Raw genomic sequence first — 12,711 nt, forward strand, 5'->3', positions numbered from 1 at the left:
GGCAGAAAATCATACATCCCATTCAGACACTGACTGTGGGCTGTTGAATATTCTCCAGCCCTTCAACCCCTGGGAAGGAGAAGAAGCCTTTGAGATTCCAATTTCTCTGACTGCTCACACACAGTCCTAAGCTGGTACCCTCTGCCACGCATTTAAGTCATATGAGGAGAGGCTGAAGGAGCTGGAAAGGGGCTCAGCTGGGAGAAAAGGAGGCTCAGGGGGCCCTTGTGGCTCTGCACAACTCCCTGACAGGAGGGGACAGCCAGGGGATTGGGCTCTGCTCCAGGGAACAGGGACAGGAGGAGAGGGAACGGCCTCAGGCTGGGCAGGGGAGGGTCAGGGTGCACACCAGGAGAATTTCTCCATGGAAAGGGTGGTCAGGTACTGGAAGGGGCTGCCCAGAGAGGTTTGGAGTCCCCATCCCTGGAGGTGTTCAGGAAACATGGCACTCGGATCTCTGGGCTGGGGACAAGGTGGGCATTGGGCACAGGTTGGACTGGAAGGTCTCAGAGATCTTTTCCAACTGAAACGATTCTGGGATTCTGTGATCCTTTTGGCACTGCAGGTCTAATGGGCATAACTTCACCCTCTGCAACTCCTACTGGTGTTGCAGGAGGCGGACTTTCAGAATGAAGCAATAAAAAGCACAGGTTGCAGCAAACAAAACCACAGGAATACATACCAGATGGGTGTTCTGGAACATCACAGCCTGCAGCAGAACCTCAGAGGCCTCACTTCATTACTTTCAGCCTTTGAAACTTCAAATATTTGAAGTTTCAGAGACTTTCCTGTGCCTGCCAGGTCAGAAAGAACAGCTCTTACAGGGTCATTGCCACAAATTTGTAGCTGATGCAAGGCAAACATTTCCTCCAGACCCAGTCATGCCTGAAAAGTCACAGGGCTACATCTGTTTTTAATTTTTTAAAAAAAGTTTTCCAGAGATTGCTGATCATTTTCAAGGTTTTCTCCCTATCCCTAGGACACATTCTCCAGAAGTCATGCTGTTACACCCTTCTACATTTAGTGAAAGTTACCTGCAATGACCAGTCGATCAAAGTCCTGGGAAAACTTGAACTCCTGGGTGAACCCAGGCAAAACATTAATCTCCCACATCTGAAGCCATTAACTGCCAAGTACTGTCCTCAATGTCATACCCTGTCCCCTGTAAGTGTGCTGATCCCATTTAAAAGGGGTTGCCAATGAAAACAAGTTTTAATATTTTTGTAATTTCCGCATTAGCATTAAAATCCTTGATCAGAAAAACCACATGTCAAAATTTCTAGGATTCTAAAATGCCAGCTATAATTTTCACCCTGGATTTTAGAGTCTCTGAACAGCCTTACAAAGTTTTAGTTTCAGACACTATAGAAAAAGTCCCTGGTGTTCAGATATACCTTTACATCAGCATATACTCGTTACTATTATTTTAGGCAGCAGCACAATAACCCAAACAGGCTGTTCCTGTGTTCTCATGTCCTGCACAGCAGTAACTGGGAATTCAAGAATGGATTCAGGAGCTTCAGGGTGTACAGGAAGCCACAAAGACTTTGGGATGCTGAAATGGACCTACCTGGTGCCTGTGCCTGGGCTGCACAGGGCTGAGCTCCAACTGGATGATCTAACAAAGGCTGAATGGACATACCATGGTCCATTGGAGACTCCTATTCCTAGTCCTATGAGCTACAAAATTCAGCTATAACCAGTTGATTTTTGCATGCTAACTTGAAATCCAGGAGAGGAAAAGGTAAACGTGGAAAAGAGTTCTCCCAATTCTAGTGACAGCTGTGACTGCATGCCACCTGTGCCCATGGCAGCGTGGCTGGAACTGGATGATCTTAATGATACTTCCCAACACAAAGTACTCTGGCATTCTGTGATTCGCCAAGTGGAGAGCAAAACTGAGCCATATGAATCCCTGCTTTTCATCAGCTATCTGCTTCTTCCTTCGTTCCAAGCAAGTCCAGGATTTAGCTTCAAAGCTGACGTACGTGTCTTTAAGGTGCCCAAATGCAGGAGAGGGATGGCAGCTGCAGTGCAGGGTTCGAGTTCCATCAGAGTCTCTCTCTCACGATGGCACCGATGCCGCTGCCTTGAGACACCTGCCTGCGGGAGCCTGCCCTCGAGCATGGCCACTGAGGTGAGGTGTCATGAAAGTCTCTGAATGGCTCGCAGTGCCCTGCATGCAGCTGAGGGGACATTTGGTTACTGAGCACATATTAGGTTCCCAGAGCAGGTTGCAGGTGCCTTGTGTGTCACTGAAGAAAAGGCAGATCCCACATGTGTCACCGAGGTGTCATGAAGGTCTCTGAATGGCTCGCAGTGCCCTGCATGCAGCTGAGGGGACACGGGGATCACTGAGGGGGAAGTGGGTGGCAGATGCCCTGCATGCCGCTGAGGTGACCCGGGAGTCACTGAGGGGAGGCAGCTGTCTGTCCCGTTCCTCAGGGCGCGTCAGGGTCACTGAGGAAACGTGAGCGTCGCTTGAGGGGAGCCGGGCATGCCGCGCGTGGCTGAGCCGTTGGCTGAAGGGACTTGGGGGCCGCGGAGGGGCCGTGGGCGCCCCGAGGGACACGGGAGGGGCGGGCGGGTCCCCGCTCCCCGCTCCCCGCTCCCCGCTCCCCGCTGCAGGCGGCGTTTCCCGCCCAGGCGCGGGCGGCCCCGCCCCGCCGGTCCCCTCAGCCGCGGGGCGGGAACTCGGACCCGCTGAGTGCGCCCCGTGGGGCGAGGCGCCGGGCGGCCTTTCGTGAGTGCTCTGTGCTTTTCAGCGGTCTCGTCCTTTGCGATCACAACCTGTTCCTAAGCAGTCTTAATTTTTGTCCCTAAAGCCACCCACTCCCTCACACATCCCCCTCGTGCCTTCCCACTGCCGTGTCCCATCAGGGCCTCCGCAGCCCCTGATCCCTTCACGGCCTCCCAGCGCCCCGTCCCCTCAGGATCTCCCCCATCCCGGCCAACCTGCCCGGCAGCAGCGCTGCAGCCCCACAGGAGCTCCAGAGGAGCCCGAGCAAGAGGCACCACGGAGCCCTCAGCAATCCAGCCAGGAACACCCCGGCAGGAGAGCACCCATGGCGGGTTCCTGGCTGGGACAGGGGTCGTGGCCATCTCCAGGCACCGGTCTCGCAGGGATCCCCGCAGCTCCGGCCCCTGCCCACCCGCTCTGTTGGCAGCACAAACGCTTCAGCACAACCACCAAAGGCCAAGGGGCTTCTGGCCATTTTCCCTGCAGCACTGCACGCCTGGGCAGCTTGCTGAGCACAAGCACCCTTCTCTCCCTCTTTTCCAGTGCCCTGCAGACCCTGGGCAACAAAACAAAGATCCTGGGAGTCTATGTATTATAATGAAGCGCGGAAAATAGACTTCGCAACCTATAAAGTTGTGGAGTAGGTACGTATTTTATTCAGCGCTGGATGCAGGGGGAGAGCATCTTCCCAAATCCTGCGTACCTTACATGCTTCTAACCTTCTATTTATCTAGGAAGTTTATGCATATTCTAAATCACCTATACATATTGATTATCTGCCCCGCCTGTTTCCCCGCTTCGTATGGAAATTAGCTGCATATTCATTGCGGCTGCGTAGTTTATTGAGTTGGTGGTCTTCAAATGAGTCTGTGGGCAGAAAACGATGAAGTAAAAGTCTTCCTCACTAGTTGAACTCTTCACCTTGTCTTTCCACGCATGCGCTTTTAGTCTCTTGGTCGCGATATTTTGCAGACTTTGCACTTTTACGATGAGGGACCACTTTCCTTCTGCAAGCTCAGCAAAATCTATACATCAGGGGTCTCTTATTGTGCATTCCTTTCCTTATAAGCACACATTAACTGATACCATATGTTCTACTCTTCATTCTATTTAACCCTTAAATCCCCTGTTTCAATAACACATCCTTATTTCCATACTAAAGTAAAACAAAAAGAAGAAAATAACACTCGTGAAGAAAAAGAAAACCCCTCCTAGCTCAGGTGGCCTCAGCAGACAGAGCCTTCCAGATCAGCTCTCCGCAGATCTCCAGCAGCGAAGCCAGCTGAGGCCCGACAGACGATGCCGTATCCTCCATGCCCTGTGGAATTGGTCTTGCAGCCTCTGGAAGATGGAATATCGCCCACTCTGTAGTGCCCGGAGGACACACAATGTTTGAAGTGCCAGGTCTGACACAGCACAGCTTATGTCTTCTGTCAGGTGTTCAATGGCTGGAAGAGAGAGGAACACAGCCACAGTGGGAGCCCGGATCTGTGAGGACCCGAGGAGACGCCCCTGCCAGGGCGATCCCAGCCCGCTGTAGCCATGACCAGGAGGGAGCAGAGACAACCGGGATCAGCCCGAAGCTGCTAGCCACGAATCCCCCACGTGCCCCTGAAATCTCCGTGTCGTCACCACGACACCCTCTGTCCGCACAGGGAGCAGAGCCCTCCGCAGCCGGGACAGGGATTGCAGCTCCTCCTGCCAGTCCCGCTCACAGCCCGCTGCCCTCATTCACCTCTGCAGAGCACCTGGAGGTCCTCCCGGTGCCCCCTCAAGCTCCGCCCGGCCATCCCTGGGAACACAGACCCTGTCACGGCTCTGCCCAGCGGCACAGCTCCCTGCCAGCGGCGCTGCCAGCCCTGTGGCCACTGGCCCTCGTGGCCCGGCAGGGCTCAGCCCGGGCCCTTGCCGCACGCTGCCGCCCAAGGGCACGGCTGCGAGAGGGCGGCAGCAGCGCCGAGGGCAGCCGGGGCTCCACGGCGCCGGGCCCGGATGGCAGAAGCTGCCGGGGCAGCAGGCGGGGCTGGGGCCGAGCTGCGGCGGGGTGGGCAGGGAGCCCGGGCTCACCGATAAACCTGACGGCCGCCTCTCGCAGGGGCTCCTGTGGGCTCCGCAGGTACCGCAGGGCCTGGCGCAGGTAATTGGCGATTCGTTCCTCGTCCTCTGCCAGCTGCAGAGAGCGGCGGGAGGGAAGGGTCGGGGCGGGCTCCGGCCCTTTGGCAGGCGCTGCCCGCGCCCGGCCCCGGCCTCCCCTGCCCGCACAGCCCTGAGCGCGGCCAGCAGCCGCTGGCCCGGGCTCTGCAGGGGCACAGGGCCGGCTGTGCCCGGGGAGCCGCGGTGCCGGCCCGGCCCGCAGCCCCGCTGGGCCGGGGCTCCGTGGGCAGCCGGCTCGGGGCCGCAGGAGCCTGGAGAAGAGCCCGTGCGGCCCCTGCGTGCAGCGCTGGGCAGGGCCGCAGCTGCCGAGCGCACACAGTGAGCGCCGCGCTCAGGGGGCTGCTCCAGCCTGAGCCTGGCGCTTCCAGGCCGTTCTTACCAGGCAGTCTGCAAACTTCCAGAGCTTGTCCTTCTTCACATGATTTTCAAGATCTTGCCTCTTCAGGAACTTGGCCACAGAAAGCAGCGCTGTCCGAGCGGCCTGGAGAGCAGCAGAGATGTGGAGATGTCCCCACACTTCAGGGCACAGGACCCGCATCCCTGTGCTAAGGCCTGGAGGAGGCTGCAGCCTGCCAGGCACCAGGGCAGTTGGTAGCCAAGCCCCCTCACAGGGGGACATCATCAGCCCATGTGTCCTCACCTCTGCCACATGTGAATTCTCATCATGGCAGTGGAAGAAGAGTGGTAGCAGGCTCTGCCGCATGTATGTCTTCAGAGCCTTTTTTCCTTCTTCTCCTACAAAATTCATCAACGTTCGAAAGACAAACATGGAGAGCAGCTGCACCTGACTATCATCCTATATGAAAGGAAGGAATGAAGGAAAAAAGACCTCAGTATCAGCGACTCCCCACTCACATTGGCACAAGCCTGAAAATCCACAGAGGGCAAAGAGTCTGGGCCACACCCAGTGGCCGTTGTCTGGGGCACAGAACCTTACGTTGCCAAAGAGTGGCAGGAGCACCTCAGCCAGCTGCAGGGCAATGGGGCTGGGTATTGAGGTGCCATTATCCAGGAACAAATAGCTGATGAGAATGATGGTCATTCTGACCACGTCACTATCATCGTCCTGCAGGAGCTCCACAAGGCCTTCAGTCAGGTTCCACATTCTTTTGGTCTGTGTGGAACACAAGCCTGTGAAACCCCACCCTGCTGCCTCCAGCCCCTGAAGGCCAAAGGCCTGTCTCAAAGCACTCGGGCAGCTGAACCAGGAGGCAGGAGAGCTGGGAGCAGCTGCTCCAGCACTTGAGGGCCAGCCAAGCTCAAGAGACTGCTTTCACCAGCGCAGCTTCAGGCACTGCCCCCTTCTCACCAGCGAGGGATCATCCCTAAGCAGAAGGAGGGCCCTGAGAACCTGGCGACGAATCTCTGCGTGCTCGCTGTTCAGGTGCCTTGACAAGACATCCATTATGTTGTCACTGCATTCACTCAAGTCCAAGTACTCCAGGACCTGAAAGGCACAGGGCAGTGACAGGGGACACACAGGAGCCCAGAAGCGCACAGGGCTGGGCCCAGACAGCAGCACAGGGCACAGGCACCGTCCCAGGCAGCTGTGGCTACGAGAGGACAGAGAGCTGGGAGGCAGCTCAGGGAGGCAGCGCTGGCCATCAGGCTCACCTCCACAAGGAATGCCAGGGCAGGGAAATCCCAGTATGGCATCTCTTTGCTGAGCATCTCAAGGAGGCAGCATAAGATGCTTTTACACAAGTGCATGGATGCACTACGCAACTCCCTGGAAGGTGGAAAAAGGCACTAAGACCATCAGCCAGGGAGAAAAACCTCTCCCAGGACTGACACCCAGAGTTCTGGTCTTTCCCCACCATCCTGAAAGGGGGTCTGGGCCATTTGAGATGTTCCTGTCCTGGGCACCCTCCTTTCCCAGCATTTTTCAGTCTGCTTGGCCATCCCTCGATGACAAGACCCTCTGGCCCATGAGCACAGGTACTGTGTGGGGCACCCTGGGCACAGAGCACCAATGTCAGAGGCTGTAGGGAGCATGGTGGATCTCACCTGGCCAGCAGACCCACGGCATAGTGGTGGGTGTCAGCACACAGCAGCGTGTCCCAGCCACACTTGCGTTCCATTGATATCACCACATGCTCACACTGGAGAAGGCAGAGCAGGGACTTCAGGGTCTGCACTGCAAACCTGTGTGCAGAGCAAAGCTCAGGTCATGTTGAAAGCACTGGCTCCTGTCCTGGGGACATGGCTGGACATGACAGAAAGAAGGACTGGCATGGAAAACCTGTTGGGGGTGGCAGTGAGGCTGTGTTGTTCCTGGCATCTCTTCCAGAATTTATCCACCTCCTCTGGTGTATCCAGAGTGCTGAAGTACGCTTGGAAGAGCAGATGCACAAATAGGCGGGGGAAAAACAATATCAGTACATGTGGGACACAGGACACCTGGAGGATCTTCCATATCACCACAGTTGCCTGCAAAGGACAAACAGCCCGAGACAGCGCTCAGTGCCGAGGTGTTGGTGCGGCAGGGCCCGAGCGTGTCAGGGAGAGGCCAGGGGAGACGCAGGGGGTGCTCCGGGCCTGGTGCCCCTGAAGCTGCCCCTAGGCCGGGATTCAGCCCAGCACCTGAGGCTGGGAGGTGCAGTGGGGGAAGGAGGGTGGAGAGCTGCTGGAGAGGCAGCCTTGGGGTGAGCAAAGGCCAGTTCCAGAAACTCACAGCCAGGGATAAGACTCTCGTTGTGTCCCCATCGGAGGTGCATGTGCTGTGCTCTGGCCAGCTCCCCAGCACATCCAGGAGTATCTGCTGCACCTCTTCTGCAATCTTGAGTGAGGACATGATCGTTGTCCACATAGTCATAGCAGCTCTGCAGGGTCAGAACTCTGTCTCAGGGCGGTCTCAGTCACAGAACCATGGCCTGGGCAGCGGCAGGGACCTGAGCTGGCTGCCAGCTCTGCCTCTGCCCACTGCCCCTCACCAGCAGCACCCAGGCAGCCCAGCCCTGTGGGGACAGGCGCCTGAGGGGCAGGGAGGGAGCATGGCAGCAGGCTCAGGAACTGGCATGCCACGGCTGGGAAAGGGAGCAGTCAGAGGGCCCTGGAACTCTCTGTTGGTAGACACCTGGAACAGGCTGTACAGGGCGATGGGCTGGTGAGCCCTGAGCCCTCTGGGCAGGTGGGCCCCATACCTGTCACACCATGGGGCCACACGCAGGAGAGTCATCACCACATCAGTGGGCTGTGCCTTGGTGATATCCAGCAGGATCCTCTCCACCCTGTGCTCAGTAGACTCATTGGCCATGAGCCACTGGTGGATGAACCTCACCATGGCAGGCACCTGAAGAAGGCACGGGGAGACTTGGAAATGTGCCAGAGGCAGTAATGTCCCCAGCTTCCCCAGAGAAGTGCTTCCCTTCCCACCACACTGTGATGGCCTCAAAGGCTGACAGGGACTAGCAGGCCCCAATGATTTGGGAACAAACGTGACATGGGGATTGAAGCCTGGCCACAGGCTGCTTACCTGATCTGGACTAGAAACACCGTTCTTCACAAGCATATCTAGCAGGGAGACGGTGATCTTCTGCTTGAAGATGTCTGAGTATGCTATGACCCCAGTGCTGGCCCCTTCTCGCCTAATGCTCTTGAGCAATTTGCAAATCAGCTGAAGGAGAAGGGCAAGAACCCAGGGATGTTCCATGCAGTGCTCCAAGCGCTGTGCTGGGCTGAGCAGCGACAGCAGGCCTAGCCCAGGTGGGGATGGCTGCAGGTACCTGCGCTGTTCTGCGGAAGCGGCCACGGGTGGGGTCCTGCTCTTGTGTGCGGTCCATGGCTGCACCTGGCAAAGAGCGAGCGCAGCCAGGGCTGAGGGGCTGCGGGAGAGGCCGGAGAACAGAGCCCAGCCCTGCGCTCCCCAGGCAGGGACAGCCCCGGGATGCCCCAGGGGATGGAGCACGGGGTGTGCCTGGCCCCTCTTCTGTCCTGTGCCTGGGCATGTCCCCAGAGGATGGGATGGCATGGCATGGCATGGCATGGCATGGCATGGCATGGCATGGCATGGCATGGCATGGCATGGCATGGCATGGCATGGCATGGCGCCAAGCTGGATGCAGGCACCAGCTATGAGGCCCAGCTCTGCCACTTACCCTGCTGCAGTGGCTGGAACGGCACAAGGTGTTCAGTCTCCTGTGCTGAGGCAGCTCCTGGGCTTTCTTCCTTTTCATTGCCCCAGGCCAGCTTGGGGACTCTTGAGGGTCTCTGCTCTATGTCTTTTTCATCCTTCTTCCATCCTGCCATGGGCACACCCCCAGATTCTGGGACAGGACAGGACTTGACGGGGCGGGACAGAAGATAGGATGGGGCGGGATGGGACAGGATAGAACAGGATGGGATGGGTTCAAGCTGGATGCAGGCACCAGTCCTGAGGCCCAGCTCTGCCACTCACCCTTCTGCACTGGCTGGAATGGCACCACCTCTTCAAGTTCCTCTGATGATGAATCTCCTGGGCTTTCTTCCTCCTCTATCAGCCAGGCCACCTTGGGCACTCTCGGGGGTCTCTGCTCCATGTCAGTGACTGGACTGATGGCTACTATGAGGAGAGATAGCTCAGAAAAGCTCCAAGTCAGCAAGTCCTGCAGTCGAACCTGGAAGGCTCCTGCAAGACTAATGTCCTGGGAGGACTACAGGACAGCAGGTCCTGTTGTCTGGTCTGGAGGACTCCTGCCACAAGGACAGGAGACTCCTTGTCAAGGACTGTGGTCAGCAAATCCCTCAGTCTGGTCTCGAGGGCACCTGCTGCAGGGGTGGAAGATGCCTCAAAAAGCTGCAGGGCACAAAGTCCCACGGACTCCCCTCAAGGGCACCTGCAAAATAGAAACCTCAAGAAGGCCACAGGTAACCAAGTCCTGAGGTCGAGCCTCAAGGTCACCTGCAGGAGTAACTCTGAGAAAAGCTCCGGGTCAGGCAGGAAGGAGTGCGCTGTGCGGGGGCTCCTCACGGCACCGCTCTGTCCCGTCCTGTCCCGTCGCGTGCTCCGAGCACTGTGCCGTGGCCGTGTCACCGCCGGCTCTTATATCACCACACGTCACAAAGGGTCCTTTGACACCCTGTCCTGTTCCATGCCATGGTGACCATGCTGCACCGTGTCACAAAGGGCCCTTGCACACACTGCCACCGGCCCTGGGGCTGCCCCCAGCCCACCCAAAGTGGCCCAGGCTGGAAGGAATCCCTCACCCCAAGTGTCTAAGACAGCCCGAGAGGATCTTTAGGAACGGCTCCAACCATCAGCAAACGCTGCCCTGCTCTGCGGGCTCAGGGCAGCAGAAGGAGCCCCCAGGGCTCCGACGCAGCCGCAGCGGGAAGGGCGCAGGGCCTTGCACAGAAGCTGGCTCGGCCTCCTTGGGACACGTCCCGGCTGGTGGCCGTCCTAAACCCGCGGCTGTGACACAGACAAGGAACGTGTGGGCCAGGGCAGGAATGCTGCTCTGACCCCTGGGCCCTGCGAGCACTGAAATCAGCAGGTGTGGCAGAGTCCCTGCCCAAGCAGACCTGCCACCCCCCGAGCCCTGGCAGCGCTGGTGCCCGGCTCCTGCCCCAGAGACCTGTGCCCCGGGGGCTTCTGTGCCAGAGGGAGCCAAAGCCACATGCACTGGGGGCTGTGCTCCTTCCTACAGGGGCTGGATGCAGGAGCACCTGGAGCAACTGCTGGCAACACTTGGTGTCTGTCAGAAGACAACAGCTCTCCATCCTGGGATTATTTTTTCAGGGAAGGGATTGGAAGGAGCAAGAGAACACAATCAGATGCTGAGCTTCACAGGACAACTAGATTGTACAGAAACTGTCATGTTTCTGTGTGTTCTAAAAATAACAAACAGCCCAATCTCTGATGTTCTTTGCTGCAGTTGCTGCGTGTCTGGCGGTGGTAGCTCGTGTCAGCAGGGGGTGGCAGGAGGAGCTGCAATCCCTGCCCCAGCTGGAGAGGGCTCCACGCCCTGTGCAGACGGGGGGCTGTGTGGACAGAGCTCTGATTTCAGGGATACGTGGAGGATTCATGGCCAACAGCTTCGGGCTGATCCCGGTGGTCCGTGCTCCCTCCTGACCATGTCTACAGCAGGCTGGGATCACCCTGGGACAAGGGTCTCCTCAGATCCCTGCACATCTGGGATCTGACCATGTCTCTTTCCTCTCTCTTCCAGCTGAAGACATAAGCTGTGCCCTGTCAGACCCGGCAATTAAAACATTGTGTGTCCTCCGGGCACTACAGAGTGGGCGATATTTCATCTTCCAGAGGCTGCAATATCAATTCCACAGTATTAGCCTGGTGTATCAGGCCTCGGCTGGCTGCAGTGCTGGAGATCTGCGGAGAGCTGCTCTGGAAGGCTGTGTCTGCTGGGGCCACCTGTGCCAGCAGGGATTTTCTTTTTCTCCAAGATTATTCTTTTCTTCTTTTTGTTTAACTTTATTATGGAAATATAGGATGTGTTAAAATACACAGATTCACAGGGATTTTCTTTTGCTGCTCAGAGTCTGCAGTGCATTGGGGAAGAGGGGGAGAAGGGTGCTTGTGCTCAGCAAGCTGCCCAGGCATGCAGTGCTGCAGGGAAAATGGCCAGAAGCCCCTTGGCCTTTGGTGGTTGTGCTGAAGCCTTTGTGCTGCCGACAGAGCGGGTGGGCAGGGGCCGGAGCTGCGGGGATCCCTACGAGACCAGTGCCTGGAGATGGCCACGACCCCTGTCCCAGCCAGGAACCGCCATGGGGGCTCTCCTGCCTGGGTGTTCCTGGCTGGATTGCTGAGGGCTCCGTGGTGCCTCTTGCTCGGGCTCCTCTGGAGCTCCTGTGGGGCTGCAGCGCTGCTGCCGGGCAGGTTGGCCGGGATGGGGGAGATCCTGAGGGGACGGGGCGCTGGGAGGCCGTGAAGGGATCAGGGGCTGCGGAGGCCCTGATGGGACACGGCAGTGGGAAGGCACGAGGGGGATGTGTGAGGGAGTGGGTGGCTTTAGGGACAAAAATTAAGACTGCTTAGGAACAGGTTGTGATCGCAAAGGACGAGACCGCTGAAAAGCACAGAGCACTCACGGAAGGCCGCCCGGCGCCTCGCCCCACGGGGCGCACTCAGCGGGTCCGAGTTCCCGCCCCGCGGCTGAGGGGACCGGCGGGGCGGGGCCGTCCGCGCCTGGGCGGGAAACGCCGCCTGCAGCGGGGAGCGGGGAGCGGGGAGCGGGGACCCGCCCGCCCCTCCCGTGTCCCTCGGGGCGCCCACGGCCCCTCCGCGGCCCCCAAGTCCCTTCAGCCAACGGCGTGTCCGCTCAGCCACGCGCGGCATGCCCGGCTCCCCTCAAGCGACGCTCACGTTTCCTCAGTGACCCTGACGCGCCCTGAGGAACGGGACAGACAGCTGCCTCCCCTCAGTGACTCCCGGGTCACCTCAGCGGCATGCAGGGCATCTGCCACCCACTTCCCCCTCAGTGATTCCCGTGTCCCCTCAGCTGCATGCAGGGCACTGCGAGCCATTCAGAGACCTTCATGACACCTCGGTGACACATGTGGGATCTGCCTTTTATTCAGTGACACACAAGGCACCTGCAACCTGCTCTGGGAACCTAATATGTGCTCAGTAACCAAATGTCCCCTCAGCATCACCGGGGACACCCACCTTTCCCTCAGTGACCCTCACGTCCCATCAGCAAATCAAGGGGCAGCAGTCAGCCCCTCAGTGACGCAGCCCCAGTACAGCAGGTTATGCTGGCCAGGGGCCAGCAGCAGGCAGAAAGCCATCGGGGTGGAAAGAGGCTCTGCCCTGCTTACAGCATGGGCCACGGGCCGGGACAGCCCCATGTCCCCCTTCAGAATTTGGAGACAGGGGCTTT

At 58.2% G+C, this 12,711-nt stretch overlaps 1 protein-coding gene across 1 annotated transcript; it reads right to left on the reverse strand.

Annotated features, from left to right (window-relative positions):
* Window positions 1-3,370: 3,370 nt before the first annotated feature.
* Window positions 3,371-10,049, reverse strand: LOC130255506 (maestro heat-like repeat-containing protein family member 6). The gene is made up of 16 exons (XM_056496307.1): window positions 9,291-10,049; window positions 8,992-9,135; window positions 8,620-8,684; window positions 8,370-8,510; window positions 8,038-8,186; window positions 7,569-7,716; window positions 7,137-7,324; window positions 6,902-7,039; window positions 6,509-6,623; window positions 6,204-6,341; window positions 5,832-6,008; window positions 5,535-5,690; window positions 5,274-5,375; window positions 4,808-4,910; window positions 4,476-4,532; window positions 3,371-4,188 (listed from the first exon to the last, which is right to left on the reverse strand). Exons 1-16 carry the CDS (start codon window positions 9,409-9,411, stop codon window positions 3,989-3,991), a joined length of 2,142 nt encoding a protein of 713 aa, XP_056352282.1. The 5' UTR covers window positions 9,412-10,049; the 3' UTR covers window positions 3,371-3,988.
* Between the last annotated feature and the right edge of the window lie 2,662 nt (window positions 10,050-12,711).

Source organism: Oenanthe melanoleuca, chromosome 7 (assembly GCF_029582105.1).
Source record: "Oenanthe melanoleuca isolate GR-GAL-2019-014 chromosome 7, OMel1.0, whole genome shotgun sequence".
Classification (NCBI taxonomy): Eukaryota; Metazoa; Chordata; class Aves; order Passeriformes; family Muscicapidae; genus Oenanthe; species Oenanthe melanoleuca.

Bases quoted from the DNA above. Each gene is read 5' to 3' on its own strand.
- LOC130255506 (XM_056496307.1), bottom strand. From the start codon at position 9,411: ATGGAGCAGAGACCCCCGAGAGTGCCCAAGGTGGCCTGGCTGATAGAG. The intron at 8,187-8,369 runs GTAAGCAGCCTG...TGCCTTCTTCAG, and splicing joins GTGTTTCTAGTCCAGATCAG to GTGCCTGCCATGGTGAGGTT. The intron at 4,533-4,807 runs GTGAGCCCGGGC...CTGTGTTCCCAG, and splicing joins GGCGGCCGTCAGGTTTATCG to GGATGGCCGGGCGGAGCTTG.